The following is a 24,340-nucleotide window of genomic DNA, read 5'->3' as shown; positions in this document are numbered from 1 at the left end:
CTCAACACGTTCTGTTATCTAGCACAGCCCACATGAGAACCAGCTCCATTCCTGACATTCAGCCCCCTTTTGTCCATATTCAAATCTCCATTTGCTCTCATAATATCAGCAGCATCTCCCTCTACAGCAGCTTCCATCACTCTAAATGCAGCACAAACATGTTCTCTTCAGCTCCACTGCTGCTGCTGGCTGCTGCCTCGTGTGAGTGTCCAACTGAAGCTGGATTTGACTTCATCTGATTTATTACTGCAAATATACAAACCTTTTCTTCTCTCTTTTCACAGATGTGTTCTGTGCTACTGAGCTCATCCAGCCAGACTCAGTGCTCATCAAACCAGCAGAGCCTTTAACCATCACCTGTACAGTATCTGGATCTTCTATCACTGACAGCAGCCATTATGCAACAGCCTGGATCCGCCAACCTGCAGGAAAAGCTCTTGAATGGATCAACCACATTGATTATAATGGAGACACAGCTGCTAAAGATTCACTGAAAAGCAAGTTCAGTGTCTCTCGAGACACAACCAGAAACACAGTAACCCTACAAGGACAGAATCTGCAAGCTGAAGACACAGCTGTGTATTACTGTGCTCGATATGATCACAGTGCTGTAAGAGACCAGCTGAGACGTACAAAAACTCACTCACACCACAGCTTTCATTCAAACACAGGACAAAACATTAACATGAACCATTATAAGGCAGTTGTAATATTTTACAACTATGACTGACTTAAATCAACTGCATTCTCTATTAAAGAGCCAAGTCATGTAATTCCATTTAACTCTGAATGGACAGTTAACCGCTCACATGGGCCACTGAGCTACTGAACTTGGTTTTGTTTAAACATTATTATATGAAAATAACCAAAATGTTCATGAGATGATAGCAATATACATAGTTTGAATATGATTGAACGTTCTTGTTCTCTTTCAGCTGTCTGTTTGGCAACAAGAACTTTCTCTGAATGAACTTGGAAGAATTGTTTATTGCAGTTAATATTAATTATACCTATAATTATTACCTTAACTGTACATTTTGTTGAAAATACATGTATTTTATTGTATTTTTTGTTTGTCATTTTCTAAAAAACAATAAGCCAAAAAAATGCTCCCACTGTCCCACTGAGAGCTGACTTTGGGCATTGTGGACTTGAGTTGACCCAGACCAAACCCAAACAGACCCTGCATTGTGTAACGTGCGACCAGAGAGCAGACGCTCGCGGATGTAAAAAAGTGATGAAGCTTTACTAGAGTTATTGTCGTTGGTACACAGGCACAGCAAAATACACTGAAGGCGATCAAACACAACAGGGCTAGGCAGATCAAAGTCCAGAGCACAGGCAAAAGTCCAAAACCAGATATCAATCCAACCAGGCAACAGTACAAAAGGGCAAATCCGAAAATCCAAGAAACAAATCCAGAAACACAAGGTCATAACAGGGGAGATCAAAAAACCAGAATGAACGCTCAGTAGTTTTCAAGAAAACAATACCTCGCAAATGTCCTATGCTAAGCCCGGGCTAATATACTAAACTAAACAGATCACATGACAAACACACAGGTGAAAGTGATCAGTATTCCGGAGAGCTAGAGCGGCGATTGGTTGCTGCTGCTCTTCCTGGTGTCATGTGATGAAGCGGAGGATTCTGGGAATCGTAGTTTGGAGGCTGGCTGGCCGAATACATGACACATTGGCTAAAGGTATAACAAAAACGTGGACACAGCTGGAAATAAAGGTTCTGTGCAGGTATGTTTTTCGTTCATCAAGGTACAAACAATGTAAATGTTCGCTCATGACAGTGGTTTTAAGGCCCAACTGTGTAGCTTAAATACGTTTGTCCAGGTGAAAAGTACATATTATACAACTTAGAAAGCATCATTTCAATTGATTATTATAGACTTATGTTCCCTGACTAAAGGTACTGAGATGTACCCTTGAGGGTCCCACCCCAGTGACAAGAGGGGCACTGTCCCAGTGACAGAATCATACCTTTATTCCTGAGAGTGTACCCAGCCTGTCAGGTTTGTTATGATCAAACAGAATCTTTACTGTAAAGCTGTTCTCTTGCAGCTCATAGCAGCATCAGGTTCCATAAAGCTTAATAAAAACTTTCAATCTGATGGACAGAACAAAGCACTAGATTTAGTAAACATAGTGTGAAGGAAAGAGGCAAAACAACTTGAAACAGTTATGTAGTTTCAGCTAACAAACATGCTAACTAGCGTAAAAGCAAACTTTGCTGAAGTTTTAGTCAGACAGATCAGATTCAAAACTAAACCTGGATTAGTCATTATTGTAGTCAGTATACTTGATTTACAAAGTACAGACTAACCAGCCGTTTCTAGTTGTTTTTCTGTAATGAAAGGATTTTTATCTGAAGCTGTTTCTTCAGTAGGATTTTACTTTTCATGATGCAGCTCCTGCATTTAATATCAAGACTGAACTAAATTCTCTACTTAACACTCGAGACTCGAGTGTGTGAAGCTGCTTGGGAAAATCGCTGTAATAAACAGAATGTAATTGTCACGAACACCACACACTGATACAAGACACTACAGTGCTGTACAAAAACTCACACTCACTTAAATGGTTCAGTCATCCATGACCAGCAGCTCTGCTGAACAGTCTCCAACTCACAGACACAACTTCTGTTTAATAAGTAAATCAAAAACATAACGAATTATTAAAATGCAACATACTCAAAATTGTTTTTACCATCAGTCAAAACTCCACTTTTAACAATAATTATGGGTATAACTGTGAGAAGTTTGTTCATCATATCAAACGCCGAATAAAAATAAAAAATTTAAAAAATAAAACTCATCCAAGATCATCACCGCACTGGAAACATTTGAACATGATTTATTATTCATTTTTTTAGGGGACTATTTTGTCTTACAACAACCTGCATGTACCTCTAAACAATGCACCTTTTAAAAAATGAAGTTTAGGCCAAACATGTATCTCAAAACTATCATAAAACAATGAATCATGAAACATCTTTACAACAACTTTGTTTAATAACTCACAGTAAGGGAGCTTTTACAGGCATTAAACTCTTCAGACGTCTGGTTCCTGTCACCACCACTGTGAACAATCCTGACTCAGTAAGTTTCTCAAGAACAGAGCATTTCACACCAAACCACTCTGGATGACTCTGTTTATATATTAATAAATTAATGCAGACATTTTCAAAAACTGGTGGAATTCTCTTTTATATATGCACCGCAATGCAGGTAGAGTATATTGAGGCCTGTAGGGGGCGGCCGGTGCACATCTACTGTAAAAATGTTCAGTTTATCATGTTAAACATTCAGTTCAGGTTTAGAAAATTCAGAATTTCTGTCTGTTTAAATGTTTCAAAGATGCTGCGCTGAAATTTTGTAAAGGTGAAACTTCATATTCTGTGAATTAATTAATAATTAATGTGAGTGTTGAGTATGTATGACAGCCAAAAATCACAAACATAGTACATAAATCATAAATCTACAACATACTGCACTGTATGATGAAACTTTCTAAAGTGTTCTGAATCAAAAAAATTGCTCAATATAAGCAACGTTCAGGGTTTCTCTAAAACGACTTCTGGATCATGATTTTCAATAAAACTCAGCATGTTCTGTTATCTAGCACAGCCCACATGAGAACCAGCTCCACTCCTGTCATTCAGCCCCTTTTCATCCATATGTAAATCTCCATCTGCTCTCATAATATCAGCAGCATCTCCCTCTACAGCAGCTTCCATCACTCTAAATGCAGCACAAACATGTTCTCTTCAGCTCCACTGCTGCTGCTGGCTGCTGCCTCGTGTGAGTGTCCAACTGAAGCTGGATTTGACTTCATCTGCTTTATTACTGCAAATATACAAACCTTTTCTTCTCTCTTTTCACAGATGTGTTCTGTGCTACTGAGCTCATCCAGCCAGACTCAGTGCTCATCAAACCAGCAGAGCCTTTAACCATCACCTGTACAGTATCTGGAGCTTCTATCACTGACAGCAGCAGCCATTATGGAACAGCCTGGATCCGCCAACCTGCAGGAAAAACTCTAGAATGGATCAACACCATTTATTATAATGGAAACATAGCTGCTAAAGATTCACTGAAAAGCAAGTTTAGTGTCTCTCGAGACACAACCAGAAACACAGTAACCCTACAAGGACAGAATCTGCAAGCTGAAGACACAGCTGTGTATTACTGTGCTCGACAAGCATCACAGTGCTGTAAGAGACCAGCTGAGACGTACAAAAACTCACTCACACCACAGCTTTCATTCATGCAAACAACAAAGCCTCAAGATAGAGCTCAGAGAAACAAACAGTATCTGTACAAAAAAGAGGCCATTTGTAATTGATCTCTAAGCATGAACTGCATGAGTTCCATGTTTTGCAACAAAGCAGCAATGCAAATTTTGCCACCGCCTGAAGTACGTCAAGCTGTAAAGAAGCCAAACTGATTTTTTTTTAAGATTCATGAATGTTTAATGGCTCATAGACAAGTCCATCCATGCCTGGAGAAAAAAGAGGCATTAGGTTCAATACAGCTTCAAATAACAAGCTTTAGGAAAACATACATTCAGTCTGATTGTCATAATGAAGCCCTACAGGCAGTGAATGCTGTGTTTAAAAGAAAGAAGCAAAACTACTTGAAAAAGTCAGCTAACATGAAGTTTGGAGAGCAAGCATGCTAGCTAGCGCAACAGCTTTTATAGCTGAAGTTGCCGACTAATCAAGTGTAAATAATTTAAGGATCACACTCTTTTAAAAATGTACTAAAACTTCAGCTGGACTTGTTATTGTGCTAGCTAGCATATGTGCTAAGTAAACTACAGATTAGCCAACTGTTTCTTTTGAAGGCTGTATTTACTGTTTGTAGCACTTCAGTTATTTTTTTTTTCTTTCCTTTAAACTGAAAGTTTTTCTTTAAAAAGAATTCTCATTATTTAAATTTTGTGTTGAGTGGTTTTCAGAGAGATTTTACTTTTGTACAATGAAGTGTCTGCAGCCAGTAAAGAAGCTGAACAGTTCTTTAAAGACTCAACATAGATTTCCATAACTTGTCTGTTAAATACTGTGCAAACATGTTACACCACCATTAATAGTGCAGGTATGTAAAATAGTCATATGCAGTTTTGCATGCAGCCTCTAGATGTGCAGCATGTGCAAATCTGCAAATGACATGAAAATGTAAATTTAGAACAAATGTTCATGATTTCTTAATATTTATTAGATGCTACATTTCTATTTGTAAATAAAAAGAATTCATAAAAATACTCATTTTCATAGTAGCCAAAAAACACAGATGAAATTCACACCAATATTAATATTTATGCAACATTCACAGCACAATGAAGATGTTTACTTCACACTGCTTTTTTAATTATAAACAAAAGAACATTCGACATTAGAGCTTTACAGAGTTTCAGTAAAATGGCTTATAAAACATCATCCAGTGTTCTATTATCTAGCACAGCCCATCTGCTGTCACCAGTGTCTATAAGCAATAAGCCAGCAAATATTCCCCCACTGAGGGCTAACTGTGGGCAGTGTGGGCTAGCCCAAATAAAATGCACACAGGGCCTGATTGTGCTAGCCTGCGCTGGACCCACTCTGTCATTCCAGAATGTGGTCCACTTCAGGAACCTAGAAAACCCACAGAAACCCACCATTCCAGAATGTGGCTCACTGAGTTTAGCAGCAGGACAAACCCACATAAAACTCTCACTTTGTTAGTGCTGACTTAGAGCTGTCAGTGCAGGGCCAATCACTGGTCAGTGAGCAAAATCTCCTGAGTGGTGTTCATGACAATTACAGGGCCATTCCAGGCTTATTTGCTATGCTTTACAGAGATTTTACCATGGGGAAAAAGTTTTATTGCTCTTTTTCTTCCTTTACCTGTCATAAAATTTCTTTTTTAATCCTTACCTGTGATCATGTCCCACCAGAAGATAACATACCCATATTACTGCATTGAACGGTAATGTGACCTAAATCATTCCTAATGGATCATGCTGTGAGTGACTGCTGTTATTGCACTGCCAATAAGGGAATAGCTATGACTTTTTTGTCTTCTCTTTGTTTTGATGTCAGGATGACAATATTACTATCAGCATCAACAAATTTGGAAGCACACGCAGACCTACCCAATTTTTAATTATTATTATTATTTTATTTGCTTAGAATTTAATATAGTCATTTATGTTATCACTCAGATTTTTTTATTTGTTTGTTTTTTTCTGTTTTCTGTGTACAAGATCCAAGAAACTGGCCTCTTAAGTGGTCCCTAAGTTTTTTTAATCTACCAGAGGTGGAGACATGACTCGTGACTTGAAACTTAAAACTGGGGAAATTTCAGCTTAATTAAAAAAACACAAAGAAAACTGATTAAATTAGCACAGGTGACTTTAATGTGGTAGATGAATGAAACTTTATCCTAATTTATGTGTTTGTTAGTGTTATTACGGCCATGTGTGGCCATTACTCTAATGCTGTTCTAACACCACTCATAGCAGCATCAGGCTAGAATTCGAAAAGCCAAAAATACAACCAACTTCTAAGACTGAACTTTGGAAACCATCCCTGCAGATTTCTTTGAACACCTGAAAGAGAGTTTCCTGAAAAAAATGGAAGCTGTAATTATTAGCAAATACAGACCGTAGCTCATCTGTGGCTACACAGTTTATCAGCAACCTCGATTCCACTCATCACTGGAAACTGACCACTACATAATCACCACTGACCAGATAGTATTTGGGTGCTGGATCTCACCACAGTAGTGACACTGAGATGGTGATGTTTGTTTGGTGCTGGTACGAGAGCATCAGACGAGACATCACTGCTTATTTCAAATATCATATATTAGAAATGTAGGTTCATTCAACCCAGTATGTTTGAGTAAACAGCACGAATAATCACTTTCACATTCCTCATAAACAGCAGTTTGCTGAGGCTACATGTTCAGAGAAAAATGCAGATGCACAGAAATCAATGCAGAATCCATTACTCAGTGTGTGTTTATGTATTGTGTATAATTCACTATTATTTCATTATCATACTTAGTAGTTAAAGTAATGTGTAACAGTACAGTGGAAATGAATGCAAAGAAGTGGGCGGGGCTATTTAGAGGAAGAACTCAGAATGAAAATCCTTTTGCAGAGTCACTGTCCTTTATAAGCTTTATATTCTCAGTCATCACTCAGTCTTTATGATATTCTGCTTGATGGTCATCACTCTGCTACCTGGAGGATGGAAGTGAAGATCTTCTGGAGTTTTATTTTACTGTCTCTCACTACAAGTAAGATCCTGATGGGCTGATTTTCTACTGAATGTTTTCATTCTGCATTAAATATTATAATATTTTATTCATTGGTTTGTTTTCCTTCAGAATGTTGGAGTCAAACGCTGATCCAGTCTGAAGCAGTGGTCATTACACCTGGTGGATCTCATACACTGACCTGTACACCATCTAGACTGGACTTTGATAACTACTCGATGGGCTGGATCAGACAGGCTGCTGGAAAAGGCTTAGAATGGGTTGCAATAATTTCAGACAACAGTCAGTCCAAGACTTACTCTCAGTCTGTCCAAGGAAGGTTCACCATTTCTAGAGACAACAGCAAAGACCAGCTGTATCTGCAGATGAGCAGCGTGAAGAATGAAGACACTGCTGTGTATTACTGTGTACGACAACCACACTGACACAAGAGTTTACAGAGCTGTACAAAAACCCCTCCAGTGAGTTTCTGGATGAAGGAGATAGAAACACTTTCACTTCTGCATTTTCACTATTACAGTGGAATCAGCCAAGAAAAGAGTTTACTGAGGAATAATGTAAACTTTGATATATTTAATAAATGTATTATTCAGAAATATAATCCACCATTCTGTACACCCTTACAAGTAAAGATTCCTAAATGGTTCTCGTGTTAATGTACAGGTCTAAGAGCCTTTGTATTAACCTACAGTTCTTCAAACCTTACAAACTTATTCTGTATGCTTACCACCTCACTGCAAGTGGATTATCTCCTGTCTGATATCTTCAGATATACCTTCTGAGAAATGAATAACTTGTACTTAACGGCCATTTCAACTTCAATATTAATAAATAAAGGGTGGTCTCAATTTAATTATTTCTTATACAATCCATCAATCTGCAAACACTTACAAACAAAATGTTTTGAATGTGTGGTTCTTAAAACTTGAACAGTGTAGAGCCTTTTACCTTCTGCTGAGTCTTAACCTTTACAAAGGCTCTTCACATTCAGACGTCTCATTTAAAATCTCCTGAAAATGAATCACCTGTTCTTATAGGGCATTTTGAATAGAGGTTAAATAAATGGAAGGGGTCTTTGACTTTTGCACAATGCTATAAATGTCAGTTGTCTTTAATAATCTCTATCATTTGTATCATTTAAATAATACAACAAATAAATCGTATAATTGTTATATCACATCTTTTGTAACCCACTGATTGTGGTTGGTTTCATTTAATATCTTCTACACTGTGTCTGTAGAATCACATAAAAAACACAAGCAATGTCAGGCAGGACTGAAGGACTGTGTTTCAGCCTCCAGGGGGCAGCCTGTGCATTCATTACAAATGACTGTTCTCTAATTCGGGCGGCACGGTGGCGCAGTGAGTAGCGCTGGCGCCTCACAGCAAGAAGGTCCTGGGTTCGATTCCCGGCTGGGCGACCAGGGTCCTTTCTGTGTGGAGTTTGCCTGTTCTCCCCGTGTCTGCATGGGTTTCCTCCGGGTACTCCGGTTTCCTCCCACAGTCCAAAAACATGCAGTCAGGCTGATTGGACATGCTGAATTGCCCCTAGGTGTGAATGTGTGTGTGATTGTGTATGTCTGTCTGTCTGTCTGCCCTGTGATGGACTGGCGACCTGTCCAGGGTGGATCCTGCCTTCTGCCTGATGACAGCTGGGATAGGCTCCAGCACCCCACCGCGACCCAGAAGGATAAGCGGTTTAGATGATGTATGTTCTCTAATTCTGATAATGGAGAGTGTTCAGTTTATTATGACAGACATTCAGTTCATATTCATATCATCCAAAAGTCTGCATCTGAAGACACTGTAGGACTGATGGTCTGTCACTGGAGGAATTTTTTTTTGTTTAATTACTCAAAACAAAAATGAATAAATAAATGACAGGATGTTGCACTGATTCTGCATCTTTGCCTTCTCAAAGATTTTGTAATTTGAATGTGAATCAATTCAGATGTACAGCTTTACAAAGACTCCTAGAGAAACTCATTTTCAGTACAGTTTTTCAGTGTTCTGATTATTTATTGGTTTATATTTACTACAATACACTGGCGATGCAGGACCTTCAGAACAACCTGGTCTCAGTTTGATTTCTATAGTGCTGTAGTAAAAGCTTACAAGGCAACACCATTTAGATTCTCCAGTGCTAGGATGTCCCCCTAAATCTTTCTGCTGATGAACACTTTAGAGGGTGGGACATGCAAATGAGACTTTTACTTTATAAACACAGACTCTAACTATTATCCTCACTTTACTTTGACTTGTCAACAACAGCCAAAAAACCAAGAATCATTTACCACATTCTATTCACATTAATGACTGTAATCAGTTATTTATTAACAAAGAGACACACTGATACAAGACACTACAGTGCTGTACAAAAACAGGATGCAGGTTGCTGAGATTTTTACACAGATCTTTTTTCAAATGTTTGCAATTCATAAGTACAGCATGAATCACAGATCAGACCAGAACTGAGAGCTCAGCATATAAAGAAGCATTGAAGTGTCAGTAGCTTGACTATCTGATGTGTGTGTGTGCTTGTATGTATGCATCTGTGTGTCTGGAAGCAACAAAGCAAGAAAATGTGCATAATATCTGTAAATATAAGCTACATTACTGATGTACCTTTTTCATGTATTACAGCAGTGAGTCTTTAAGTAATAAGTCCTTATCAAGTCAACACACCTGTACTTTGCTATTTCATTCCGCTATTCCATGTGAAAAAGTTCAGGCTCCTTCAAATTATCAGGTGATCTACTATATAAAGTCTGATGTAGATCTAGTTTTCTAGGGGATTAAGCTCTGCTCTCTGAAAGGGCTTTTCTAAGACACTGATCTTCATTTTTTGAAACCTTTCCTTGGATGAAATGATGGTTTATATTTGGACCTGGTCATAATCCCACCTCCTTTGATCTCCTGCTGAAGTGAAGCCTACACAAAACATGATGCTCCCACAGTCATGCTTCACAGCAGGTATGGATATATTTAATTGATAAGCTTCATTGTTGTGTCAAATATATATCATGTGGAATGCAGGCCAGAAACATCAACCTTTGTTTCATAAGATGGATTTGGGTGACAATGTGTATTTTGCAAACTTTAGATGGGCTTGTGTGATATTTTTGGTAAATAATGGCTTCTATTTTTCTGCTATTCCACAAAGCCCTGACACAAGTATTGTATGGGAGACTTCAGTCATCTTCAAGTTTTTGCCCGGAGTGAGCAGCGACTCCTCCAGCTTTTTTAATGTCATTGTAACCTCTCTGATAAAATCTCCTCTTGTCTTGTCATCAGCTTTTCCTTGGCAATATCCCTGTGGTGGCACATTGTTTTGCAAATATTAAGTATCTCCACAGTGCTCTGTGGTATGACTTTTCTAATACTCCTTTATAACATTCTTAGAAGGAACAGCTGAGAATTTTGGAGTGAATCTTTGGATGCATGTACGTCTGCATGCATTTAAAAAGTTCATTATAGCCTAAAACCTTGGCAACTTTATCATTACACATCTCAGTCCTCATGTAATATGTTTGGAACATTTTGTTTAATAACCTTGTGTGAGGGAGCTTTTAGAGACATTAACTCTTCAGATGTTGGGAAACTTTCTGAAGAATGGAAAATTTCCCATCAAACAGCTGTTAAATCACTTTCTGGATGTTTATTTTTAAATGATTTAATGCAGAAATTTTTCACAACTGCTGGAATTTACTTAAACATTCACCAAAATGTTGTATGATTATGAAAAAGGCAAACAACTTTGAACCTAATGTTCTGAAAATAGTTAAAGACAATAATATTCATAACCATATAAACTAGTTCTGCACACAAAAACACGTTTTAATGTTAATTAATTTCAAGCAAATGTCTAATTACATGCATCTTATCATGAATAATAAATGATCAGTCAACATTAGAGCTCTACAGTGTTTCAGTTACATGATTTAAAATCGTTATCATGTCCTCTTTTGAATAAAACTCAACACGTTCTGTTATCTAGCACAGCCCACATGAGAACCAGCTCCATTCCTGACATTCAGCCCCTTTTCGTTCATATGCAAATCTCCATTTGCTCTCATAATATCAGCAGCATCTCCCTCTACAGCAGCTTCCATCACTCTAAATGCAGCACAAACATGTTCTCTTCAGCTCCACTGCTGCTGCTGGCTGCTGCCTCGTGTGAGTGTCCAACTGAAGCTGGATTTGACTTCATCTGATTTATTACTGCAAATATACAAACCTTTTCTTCTCTCTTTTCACAGGTGTGTTCTGTGCTACTGAGCTCATCCAGCCAGACTCAGTGCTCATCAAACCAGCAGAGCCTTTAACCATCACCTGTACAGTATCTGGAGCTTCTATCACTGACCGCAGCAGCAATGTTGGAACAGCCTGGATCCGCCAACCTGCAGGAAAAACTTTGGAATGGATCAACGACATTTATTATGACGGTAGCATAGCTGCTCAAGTTTCACTGAGAAGCAAGTTTAGTGTCTCTCGAGACACAACCAGAAACACAGTAACCCTACAAGGACAGAATCTGCAAGCTGAAGACACAGCTGTGTATTACTGTGCTCAACGTCCATCACAGTGCTGTAAGAGACCAGCTGAGACATACAAAAACTCACTCACACCAGAGATTTATTTCGAAAAGAGGACAAAGTATTAACAGGCATAATGATAATGCAAACAAAGATTTTCTGTATCTGTAAAATAAGTATTTTTTTTTTTATAAAACAGATATTTCTGGTCCTAAAATCTGATTGGTTGAGCTGCATTCAAAAGCACTCAAAAGATGTAATATATACACAACTATGACTGACTTACAGTAACTCTTTTCTGTATTAACGAGCCAAGTCATGAAATTCCATTAACAGTGAATGGACAGTTAACTGCTCACATGGACCACTGAGCCACTGAACCTCCTCTTGTTTAAACACTATAATAAAACATTTTAAATTCAAATGTTGATTGATATGACTGAACGTACTTGTCCTTCAGCTGTCCATGTTTGGCAGCATTCTCTAAATGAACTTGGAAGAACTGTTTATTGCTATTATTAATTTTACTTTATATAATTTGTGTGTATTTATTTTATTGCATTTTATGTTTGTCATTGTCTAAGAACAATAAACCAAGAAATATGCTCCCACTGTTCCACTGAAGGCTGTCTGTGGGCAGTGTGGACTTGAGCTGACACACACAAAACCTAGACAGACCCTGTGTTGGCTAACCCTCACTGAACCCACACCACCATTGTGGAATGTGGCCCACTGCAGCTTTGGTGTGAGAAACACAGACCATTACAGTCTGTAAATATTCCCACTTCCATCACCTCTGAAATGCAGACAGTGAGAGAATTACAGTCACACACCACTGTGAACAATTCTGACTCTGTAAGTTTGTCATGAATGGACCATTTAAGATTAAACCACTTTGAAGGAATTTATTTGTAACTATTATAACTATTTTTTAAAAAAAGTCGAATGGCAGAATATCCTGTAAATATGCGTCAAAATGCAGGTAGTCCCCCTGTTTTAACATCTAGGGTGTCAACCTTTCTGCAAACAACTTGCAAGAGAAGGTCGTAATATTCAGAGTGTGAAAAACGTTCAGATTATCATGACAATCATTGAGCTCAGGTTCAAAGCATTCACATTTTCTTTTTTGCTCTCTGTATCAAAGATGCCGCACTCAAATTCTGAAAACTTGAAACTTGAGATTCTGAAAAATAAATATATAAATAAATAACTAAAACCATGCAACATAATTTACTGTATGATAAAATGCTGTGAAATCAATGTCATACTAGTTAATCACATTTGGTTTGCAGAGTTACTGTAAATTACATACAATCAGCCAGTCTGCAGTTGAATAAATATGTCCTCTAGTACAGCCCACATGAGAACTCTCCATTCCTGACATTCAGCCCCTTTTTATTCAGTAACTTTAGTACTGAAGTTATATTTTTATGTACATTATTGTGCATCATATAAGCTCTTCATAAACACTTTCTGAAAAATGAATAGCTTGTATGAAAAGGCCATTTCCACTTCAAATTTAATACATGAAGGGTGGTCTGAGTTTTCCAAACTTATTTAATTATTTCTGATACAGTCCATCAACCTGTAAACACTTAAAAACAAAATGTTTTGAATGTGAGGTTCTTTAAAAAAAAGTTTTACATTCTACTGAGTTTCCTTAACCTTTACAGAGGCTCTTCACACCAAAATGTCTGATTTAGAATCTCCTGAAAATGAAATCACCTGCTCTTGTAGGACATTTTGAATGGAGAATGAATAAATCAAAGGGCTCTCTAACTTTTGCACAATGCTATAAGTCAGTTGTTTGTACTAATCTCTGTTATTTTTATTATTTATATAATACAAAAGAATAAATCTCATAATTGCTGTATCACTTCGTTTGTAACCCACTGACTGTGTTAGCATTTAATATCTTCTACACTGTGTCTGTACAAATCAAACACAAGCAATGTCAGGCAGAGCTGAAGGACTGTGTTTCAGCCTGCAGGGGGCAGCCTGTCCATTCATTACAAATGACTGTTCTGTAATTCTGATTATGGAGAGTGTTCAGGTTTTAGCATTCAGATCATATACAGATCGTCCATAAAGTCTGCATCTGAAGGTACTGTAGGACTGATGATCTATCAGTGAAGTAATTATTCATTTAAAAATTGCTCAAAATAAAAATGGAAAAAAAAATGATAGGATGATGCACTGATTCTTCATCTACACATCTTGATAGTGTTTCTAGTGTGAATGTGAATAAAGTCAGATATACAGCTTTTCACAGACTCCTAAATTATCTCATTGTCATTCATTCCAGCAGTATCATTACTTTTCAGTACAGTGTTGTGATCATTTATTGGTTTATATTTACTACAAAACACTGGTAATGCAGGATGCAGGATGCAGGATATCAGTCTGATTTCTGTAATCCTGTACTAAAACTTTACATGGCAGCATCATTTAGATTCTCCAGTGCTAGAATGTCCCCCTGAATCTTTCTGCTGATGAACCCTTCAGAGGGCGGGACATGCAAATGAGATTTTCCCTATATAAAAACACAGATTCTAACTACATTAATCTCACTTTGATTTGACTTTTCAGCAGCCATGAAACCAAGAACCATTCACCACTTTCTATTCACATTAATGACTGTAATCAGTGAGTAGCTCATCTGAGAATCTTTATTCATGTCATTTGTGTGTTTGTGTGAGATTGTGTGTCAGTGTTTGAACTGAACTGATTAACTGAGCATTTATTTGACAGGTTGTAGATGTCAGACACTGACTGAGTCAGAGCCAGCGCTCATTAAACCTGGAGGATCTCACACTCTCACCTGCACCTTCTCTGGAATTGATGTTAGCAATGCAGACATATCCTGGATTAGACAGGCTCCCGGAAAATGGCTTGAATGGATCTCGCGTATTTCAGCTCCAAGTGGCAGCGATAAGTATTACTCTCAGTCTGTTAAAGGAAGATTCACCATCTCCAGAGAAAACAGTAAGAAGCAGGTGTATCTGCACATGAGCAGCCTGAAGACAGAAGACACTGCTGTTTATTACTGTGCACGAGAGACACACTGATACAAGACACTACAGTGCTGTACAAAAACCTCACTCAACTACGGGATTCAACTAAAGAGCATTATATTATTCAGTAAAGCTGCACAGACACTATAGATAGACTGGCTTCTCTTTTCATTTAGGTGAAAATTAGGCTGTTCATTGTGAAGCTTTCTAAAGACTGATGGAATTAGTGAGGAATGTTAGGAAATTATTTAGCTCTTATTTGAGCTCAACAAAAATACTTTCAGTTCTGTTTGTAGTTGCTGATCTACATACAGAGGTAACCAAGTCAATTACTTATTGGTAATTGTTTATACAGAAACGCATATAAAAGCGCTTTAATTCTCATGGAATGTTGTCATTCTGACAGATTGACATTCACTACAGAAACTGTAGAGGGCAATATTGCTTCTATTATGTCATTTAAAGAGTGCTGTATAAAACGCTACAATACAGATAAGCATAATGCAGCTCAAAAAACAAATTAAGCCTGTATCACAAGGAATTTGAGGTGGCTGTTGATCTGCATTGATGCAATACTTGACAAACTGCACTGAGAGAACATAGAGGGTGCACTGGGAGCACTGGGAGCACACTTTGAGCACCAAAATGAGGAATGGGACACTATATGGTCTCGCAGAGTGGACACTGCAGAGGACATACTGACTTAAGAAACTGAAGTGAACAGTTTCGTCAGCTACATCCAACAACACCTGCTGTCTGAAGACACAGCTGTGTTTTGTTCCGTTTGACAATCAACATTATAAACTGTTGCTCTCAGATGACCTAAGCGAATGCAGAAAATGAATGATCCCTTATTACATGTATTAGTTAAAGTAAGTAAGAATACAGTGGAAAAGAAGGGGGTGGAGCTATTTAGAAAGTCAGAATTAAAGCTCTTTTAAGTTGCAATGAATTATGCAAACTCATTGCCCTTTACAAGCTTTATATTCTCAGTCATCACTCAGTCTTTATGATAGTCTGCTTGATGGTCATCACTCTGCTACCTGGAGAATGGAAGTGAAGAAGAGTTTTATTTTACTGTCTCTCTAGAAGTAAGATCCTGATGGGCTGATTTTCTACAAAAAAAGTTTTTATTCTACATTTGGAAGTAGTAATTGGTTATTTATTTATTTATATATTTTTTTTAAGAATGTTGGAGTCAAACGCTGACCCAGTCTGAAGCAGTGGTCATTACACCTGGAAGATCTCATATGCTGACCTGTACAACATCTGGTCTAAACGTCAGACAGGCTGCTGGAAAAAAGCTTTGAATGGTTGGCATTAATCAGATATGACAGACAAAGACTCTCAGTCTGTCCAAGGAAGGTTCACCATCTCCAGAGGCAACAGCAAAGACCAGCTGTATCTGCAGATGAGCAGCGTGAAGAATGAAGACTGTATTTCTGTGCTCGAGATCCACACTGACACAAGAGTTTACAGAGCTTTACAAAACCCCTCCAGTGTGTCAGGATGAAGGAAACAAACACTTTCACTTCAGCATTTTCACACTTACATGAGACTTAAGTCTTTTTGGTTTAGTAAAGATTTTTGTAAATTGAGATTAGTTAATATATGTACCCAGTTTTTTTTTTTTTCCTTCAGAAGAAAATAATCCACCATTCTGTACATTCTTAAAGATAAAATGTTCTAATAGTTTCTGGTTTGAATGTACAGTTCTAAGAAAATATTTAACTGGTATAAAGCCTTTAGGTTGAGGTTCCTTAAACTTTTAGAACGTATACTTAAGTAGAAGTAATTCATTCAACATTTGGGGAAAAAAAAACAAAAAAAAAACACAAACACACACAAAACAAACACCATACATTTAACTTCACTGTGCCAGCACTTCTGCAGGGATATTTTTTTCAGACCTCCAAAGATCAGTTGCTTGAGTTTTCGGCTTCGCATAATCCACATTCTTTTAATGCTGTAGCATGAGCACAGAAGACCAGGACAACATTGTGTGTATGGGCAAACGTTCCCTAAACTCTCCACCGTAGAGCGGCCCGTGGCAGGCACCACACAGTCCCTGTCAGCCGTCCTAGCAACCCTCACAGCCCAAAAAACGTCTCTTGTGCTCGCAGAGTCCCGGCCTGTCCACCTCCCTTGTGCCGAAGTGTATCCACGGCAGAAGGTGCCTACGGTCCTCTTAATGGGCTTTGTCTTTGGCCCAGCAGCTCCTCAAATGTACCCCGCTCTGGGGCTCTGTCTTCCTGATGGTGGACAGCCGAACACCAGCTCCATGGGCATCCTCTCCATCAGTGTGCCTGGTCACAGCAATGCATGTACAGCTCCACATTTGAATGGCAGCTCAATCAATAGAACTGCTGCCACAAAGGCAGCAGCATCTAGACCAAGTTGACATCCCTGAAGCAGACCGCTTCCTGCACGTGCCCACCACCACCACCTTCCTTACCACCAACAGGTACCTCCCAGGCACCAGATCCTCAAACACGCAGTACCGCATCTCATCACGCATCCAGTGGCTGTCCCAGCTGACACAAAGTGCCTTGGTGGTGCACCTGTGTGCCATCCATTTGCCCAAGAGAGCTCCACATCCTCCTCCTGGGTGCAGTGGAATTAATTAACAGGGCATTAATTCCGCGCTACAGGGGGTGAAGACAGCAGCGGCTGCACTCCTCTCGGCCACCTTCCTCTTTCTTCATTGTCCACTGAATCATCGATGCTAACGGTGTTGTGTATTCAGCTCCTCCAGGACTGGTGGCTTCAGCCATGAAATGCTGCGGAGCCCTCGGCCTGACAGCATGCCCCTAGAAATACACCAACTGGGTCTGACACCGTGTTCAGCTCTTCCAGAGCTAGAAGCTTCCACACTGTGGCAGAACCAATACATTTTTTGGTTTTGGAAATTCCTGTTTTGTTTATTATTATTATTATTATTATTATTATTATTATTATTATTATTATTTTCCTGTTTGCTCTCCTCAGAAATATCTACTGAAAAAAAAATAGAAATTTCATAAATGAAGGATAGTCTCTGATGTTTGCACAGTAAAATATTTATTTTGATATTATCCACAATTCTATGCTCTCTTAAAAAAAAATAAATAAATAAAAAATAAAAAAAAAGGCTATCATTTTTGGTTTGAGTTTGTGGTTCCAGTAAAAATGTTTCCTTGGTAGAATATTTTTACATTCTACTGTGGTTCTTTAAAAACTTCAGAAAGGCTTTTCATGCTCAAACATTTAATGTAGAAACTCATGAAAAATGTATATATTGTACTTGAAGGCAATTCTGACAAGAAATTAAATAGAGTCTGACTTTGCTGCACAGTGTTGTAGATTTATTTTTTGTATTTTTCTCTATTATACTTATTTGATTAATACATCAAAATCATTAAATCTAACATTTTTCTTACACCTTTTTAATCCCTTGACTCCATCAGAAGTGTCTGACACTGAATCTGATAATACTGAGAACTTTTGTATTTACAAACATTAAACATCCTCTACACCAGCTCTGATTCTGCTTCAAAATCTCCAACACCAGGTAGAGTCTCCATTTCAGCCCGTAGGGGGCAGGCTGTGCATATCTGAAAATTACATATATAATGATAATACCCTGTTATTCTGATTATGAACAGTGTTGAGTTTATCATGTTTAACATACATTTTAGGTTCAGATTATTCATCGTTTGTCTGTCTGCTTTTCAGTGTTGCTGCCCTGAAGTTTTGAATTTGATACTGTTGATATTATATATAAATAGACAGTTGATTGTTTTTTCAGCTGTCATGAATGTTGAACACTACCACATTCATAATCATACAACATGGCTTACTGTATGATAAAACTTTGTAACGTGTAACAAATGTCACTGTATGTGTCTTCTTGTATCAGATCATTCAACATTAGAGCTCTACAGAGATTCAGAGAAACGACTCAAATTATTCAGCCATTTTATGAACGACACATTCTGTTATCTAACTCAGCCCACATGAGAACCATCTCCACTCCTGACATTCAACCCCTTTTTATTCATATGCAAATCCCCATCTGCTCTCATAATATCAGCAGCATCTCCCTCTACAGCAGCTTCCATCACTCTAAATGCAGCACAAACATGTTCTCTTCAGCTCCACTGCTGCTGCTGGCTGCTGCCTCGTGTGAGTGTCCAACTGAAGCTGGATTTGACTTCATCTGATTTATTACTGCAAATATACAAACCTTTTCTTCTCTCTTTTCACAGATGTGTTCTGTGCTACTGAGCTCATCCAGCCAGACTCAGTGCTCATCAAACCAGCAGAGCCTTTAACCATCACCTGTACAGTATCTGGAGCTTCTATCACTGACAGCAGCAGCCATTATGGAACAGGCTGGATCCGCCAACCTGCAGGAAAAGCTCTGGAATGGATCAATGGCATATATTATGAAGGAAGCATATATGCTAAAGATTCACTGAAAAGCAAGTTCAGTGTCTCTCGAGACACAACCAGAAACACAGTAACCCTACAAGGACAGAATCTGCAAGCTGAAGACACAGCTGTGTATTACTGTGCTCGAGACTCACACTGACACAGAAAAGCCAGATGGCTGTTCAAAAACTGTTAAACCACATGTTACAACATCAAATCCTCTAACAAAAAACATCTGATCATTCCTAATGTTCAGCCTTGCAGTTTATTTTCTACTGCACTGTGTAAAAGGCAGAAACCTCTCTTCATTTATTTCCACTCAACATATATATAAAAGAAAATTACACCTAAACCTCAAACATTTTCCTTTCAAAGAAGAAACTTTTAATACCGTTTATCTGATGAGGACAGTTTCGGTGGTCTACCAAGCTTCTCTATAGCTTTATTAAATTATTTTAACTCTAGTTTTGGAAACTCCTGACTTTCCTCTTCATTGTGAAGTGGACTTTTGCACAGAACTGTATGGATCTTCAAACACTGCCTTGAGATTGAAGGAACTGGCCAAGGCTTTCTAGACTGTGGCCACACTATGATTGTACCAGCTCTAGGGCCACCCACTTTTGTCATTATCCCACCTTAAATGACTTAAACTTACTTTTAATGTTTAAATATAATTAATAGTTTAAAAAAGCTGTCATCACAACCAATATTATGACATATCATTGCAATTATCGGTAATGATAAAATAATATGTTTATATTACTGAACAAAGTCCGTCATGAGAGCTCATAACAGTTTATGGCATGTTGTGTCAATGTTATATAGAAGTGTTATGAAATGTCTTGTGACCGTCCCAAACAGAATGGAATTTTTGATTTATTTCTGTTTCTCATTATTAAATTCTTCTTCTTTATTAATGTTTACAACTGAATATTATTAAAAATAATGGGTCTCCACACTCTTAAAAACAGTGCAATTGCAACAGAAAAAATTAAAAAATATGCAACAGAAGAACCACTTGAGACTCCCTAAATAACCTTTCAGTGGATGGATTTTTTTTTCTCAACTGGACGTGCAAGTGTGAATAATTTTTTTTTAAAGAATCTCAAAGAAGATTATATACTACCAGGTTTTATTGAACGTCCGCTCTTGGAACCATTTATGAACCTTTATCTTAGAGTAGTAACCCATTAATCTCTTACACACAGGGGTTAAATTGGGTGTCTAGAAATGTGGGAACTCATTTTTTTTTTTCCATTACCATCACCAGCATGTCAATAAGGCATAAATTACTTAGTTTGCTGTTTACTTGTTTGTCGGTTTTTGCCTCAAAATATGATCTGATTCATTTCTGACAGAGAAAAAGTTGCACTACAGCCTTTAAACTAGCAAAATGAATGGTTGCAAACAATAATGCCATCCATCTGACATCAAGAACCCTTCCTGTTATTTTTTACCTCATGCTTGGAGCAGCTGTGTCCTGTTGTTAAGAGACTGATAGTAGAGACAACACAGTTTATACAGCAAACTTGTGAAATGGTTTCTCTATTTACACTTTACTCCCACACATTCAACACTGTCCAATCAGCAAAATGCTTCTTTTAGACTTTCATGACTAAACAACTCTGATGGGTTCATGAACATCAAGCAATATTAATCTTCAGAGACTATTAGCTGATTGGCTTTGAGCAAATGTGTACACTTAAAACAGTGGGCTACATGTAATAGATATGTAAGGCTGTCACATTTCATAAAAAAAATCTTTTACATTGAACAGGCCCACTGTATGAACAAATGTTTGATTCGGCTTGTTCAGTCATGATCTATGCTTTAGAATAACTTTGGATACAGCAGGATAAATAACAGCAAATAAACACATCATAAAACATCAATTTCTGCACTATATGGCCAAAAGTATGTGGACACACCTCCTTATTATTGTGTTCTGGTGTTTTTACATAACATCATAGACATGAAGTAGCTATGCCACACACGTCATAGCAGCTGTCATATTTTCTTTCATGAGTTGTCATGACATATCGTATCTAGTAATATAAAAAAGGTCATGTAAGCATTACTGTTAACCATCATGACATACAGTATATTATAATGTTTGATATAATGATGGCTAATCAGAGAACACAGCAATAATTTGCATGTGATCCAAGCTGTCGCAATATCAAATGCTATGGTCTCTGTCATATAACAGATAGCAGTGATGGTAACATGACACTGTTATATTACCAGTTGTAATCTGACATGATAACTCATGAAAGCGTATGACATCTGCTATTATTATATCGACAACAGGGTTTAAGTAGTGTTACCCAAAAATCTTCCAAAGCTGATATCTTTTACCATAAAGACATTTTTCCTCCAAATGTGTCTACATCCAACATCACTTGGAAAACTCCACATCACTGTCTTTTACATTTACGGCATTTGGCAGACACTCTTATCCAGAGCGACGTATAGTTAGATCATTTTACACAGGTAGGTGAAGGTAGTGTTAGGAGTCTTGCCCAAGGACTCTTATTGGTATAGTGTAGGGTGCATACCCAGGCAAGGACTGAACCCCAGTCTACAGCATAGAAAGCAGAGGTGTTCCCCTCTACACTATACCAACCACCGAATAGTGGTACCTAATTTCACAAGTCAGATCTGATTTACAGTGTGATTTATCTCTAAAATTTGCATTGTGAAATAAGGAGGGGCTCATTCAAATGTGCATGAATACAAATACATCCTCTGCACTTCAGTGTCTGACAGATTAGAAGTTTCATCTCTTCATGCTGAACTATGACCATCCTCAGAGGAATTATTCTCCTGTCTGCATGTCTTACAGGTGAGGATATCAAGACTGGACTTGATTTTCCATTTTATGGCTGGTAAAATCTGAATCAATCATGTTCTTGCAGGTGTAAGTGGTCAGACACTGACTGAATCTGAGCCAGCAGTCATTAAACCTGGAGGATCTCACAAACTGACCTGTACCGGCTCTAGATTCACGTTCAGCAGCTACTGGGTGGGCTGGTTCAGGCAGCCTCCTGGAAAAGGACTGGAATGGATTGCACACATTTATAGCAGCATTAGTATTAAATTTTCTGCAACACTGCAAGGAAGATTCAGCATCTCCAGAGACGACAGCAAAAACCAAATCTACCTTCAAATGAGCAGCGTGAGGAGTGAGGACACTGCTGTTTATTACTGTGCCCGATAGCCACATCAATACAGTTCCTTATTTTGCTGTACAAAAAGCCCCCAGCTGTGTTTGTTGTGTTTCTGTGCCAGAATTGCCCCTAGTTCACCTCTCTTGGACTGTTGATTAATTCAGGAGGAATTTCATCTCTTCATCTGAATAAACATTGAAATCCAGAGCTGTGGTATCCAAAACCCATCCTCCAGTAAAAGCATTGTTATTTCAGTGAAATAATGAGTAAAAGTGAAAGTACCTTCCCAAAGCAATTAGAATAGAAGTACAAGCACAGCAGCTCATTTACTGAAAAGTAGTAGAACTCCTTAGTCGGGTTGAATTACTTGGGTCTGGTCCCAGTCTTGGAGTAAGGTGGAAATCGTTCACGAGACCAACCGAGTACGATGCCTCTGTCTGAGGTAATTGGAAACTGAAATGTATTTTTGTTGTTATTGAATACCAACAACATCATCAAAATCTACATGTTTATGTAAAATCTGTTTACTTTAGTTGATGGTCTAACTGAGTATTATCTGTTTATTGATGTTCATTCGGTAGCTAGCGAAGATTCTTTCTCTGGATAGACAAAGCACTTTTTGTAAGTCGCTCTGGATAAGAGCGTCTGCTAAATGATGTAAATGTAAATGTAAATGTTCCAAAATTTAACACAAAATTTAATCTGCCCCTGACGGCAGACTGGAAAGTCATGATGAACACATACACACACACACACACACACACTCACTCTCACACACACACACACACACACACACATTATCTAAGCTGCTTGTCTATCTGGGCCGCAGGGGGTGCTGTGGGTGGAATATATATATATATATATATATATATATATATATATATATATATATATATATATATATATCTTGGCTCAAACTCGACTACTACAAAGTCTTGGTCTTGATCTGGACTTGCCCGGGTCTCACTCTTGACTTGGACTCACCTTATTCTTTGTACATCCAGCATCTATCAGTATAGGGACTGATTTTTTTTCTTGATGAGATGTAATAAAACACTGTTGGTAAAAACCTGAAAATTACTATAATGGAACTTAGGAAAATGTTGATTACTTACTAATGTACTTAATGTATTAGAAGTAAAAGTATAATTTGAAGACACGCAGGAAAGAACAATTCCATCACAATGTTTCTTGACTGCATGGATGTACGTAAATAGGAATACTTAATAAACACCTTGGTTTACATGTAATTCATTTGGGAAACTGATATGATAAACATCGTATTTATGAATCTTTACATTCTCAGAAAAAGATGTCTTGGTACAAACTCTGAAATCTTGTTGTCATTCTGTGGTCAGCATCATGCTTGAATTAAGCTGAATTTCTGAGTGATTAGAAGAAGATTATAATCTATAGTTTTATTGGGGGTCAAGGATGAACATGTACTATTACTATTATGGAATTCCAAACATTCTTAATGTTCTATTGCCACCCACTGCTCGCCCAAATCTCTCTGACTGGAAGTCTAAATGTAATGAGTTGTGACCAGAAGACAGACTTAAGGAACATCATGAGTTATACATTCATGGTACTTCATATCCACACAGTAGTTTATTGTCCACTAACTTTGAATAATGTTGAATTATTGAATTAAATTATTAAATAAACAGTTAATAAATTCACTTTTTCTTTTCATTTTTCATTTAATAAAGTGTTGCTTTCACTTGGAAAACCACCGTAAAAAGGGCTATTGATTAAAAATACAGGACATAATTGTAAATGTCAATACTGATTATCTATCATATATTATTAAAATTATTATTAAAAATGTAATGAATGGTATAATTATCCATTTCAACATCAGATGTGACTTGAAAAACAGCATATATGTACATTGCCATAACACCACGGCTGTGAGTTGGTCAAAGTCGTGAG

The 24,340-nt window shown here is 37.8% G+C and overlaps 1 protein-coding gene and 3 gene segments (V, D, J or C); all 4 read left to right on the top strand.

The window, feature by feature from the left end:
- Positions 1–133: 133 nt before the first annotated feature.
- LOC118802801 lies at positions 134–970 on the top strand. The segment is given in 3 exon segments: positions 134–201; positions 285–629; positions 936–970. Coding segments are annotated over 3 exon segments (423 nt in total).
- Positions 971–3,743: 2,773 nt separating this feature from the next.
- Positions 3,744–7,698, top strand: LOC118802800. The segment is given in 3 exon segments: positions 3,744–3,811; positions 3,895–4,243; positions 7,470–7,698. Coding segments are annotated over 3 exon segments (621 nt in total).
- A 3,571-nt stretch (positions 7,699–11,269) lies between these two features.
- LOC118802799 lies at positions 11,270–14,876 on the top strand. Its single transcript, XM_036563241.1, has 3 exons — positions 11,270–11,449; positions 11,533–11,862; positions 14,560–14,876. The coding sequence occupies exons 1-3, from the start codon at positions 11,281–11,283 to the stop codon at positions 14,874–14,876; spliced, it is 816 nt and encodes a 271-aa protein (XP_036419134.1). The 5' UTR covers positions 11,270–11,280.
- Positions 14,877–18,918: 4,042 nt separating this feature from the next.
- Positions 18,919–19,395, top strand: LOC118802798. The segment is given in 2 exon segments: positions 18,919–18,986; positions 19,070–19,395. Coding segments are annotated over 2 exon segments (369 nt in total).
- Positions 19,396–24,340: the final 4,945 nt, after the last annotated feature.

This window comes from Colossoma macropomum, unplaced genomic scaffold, assembly GCF_904425465.1.
Source record: "Colossoma macropomum unplaced genomic scaffold, Colossoma_macropomum, whole genome shotgun sequence".
Lineage (NCBI taxonomy): Eukaryota > Metazoa > Chordata > Actinopteri > Characiformes > Serrasalmidae > Colossoma > Colossoma macropomum.
The sequence above is the reverse complement of the archived record's forward strand: the minus strand, read 5'-3'. Positions and strand labels throughout refer to the sequence as shown.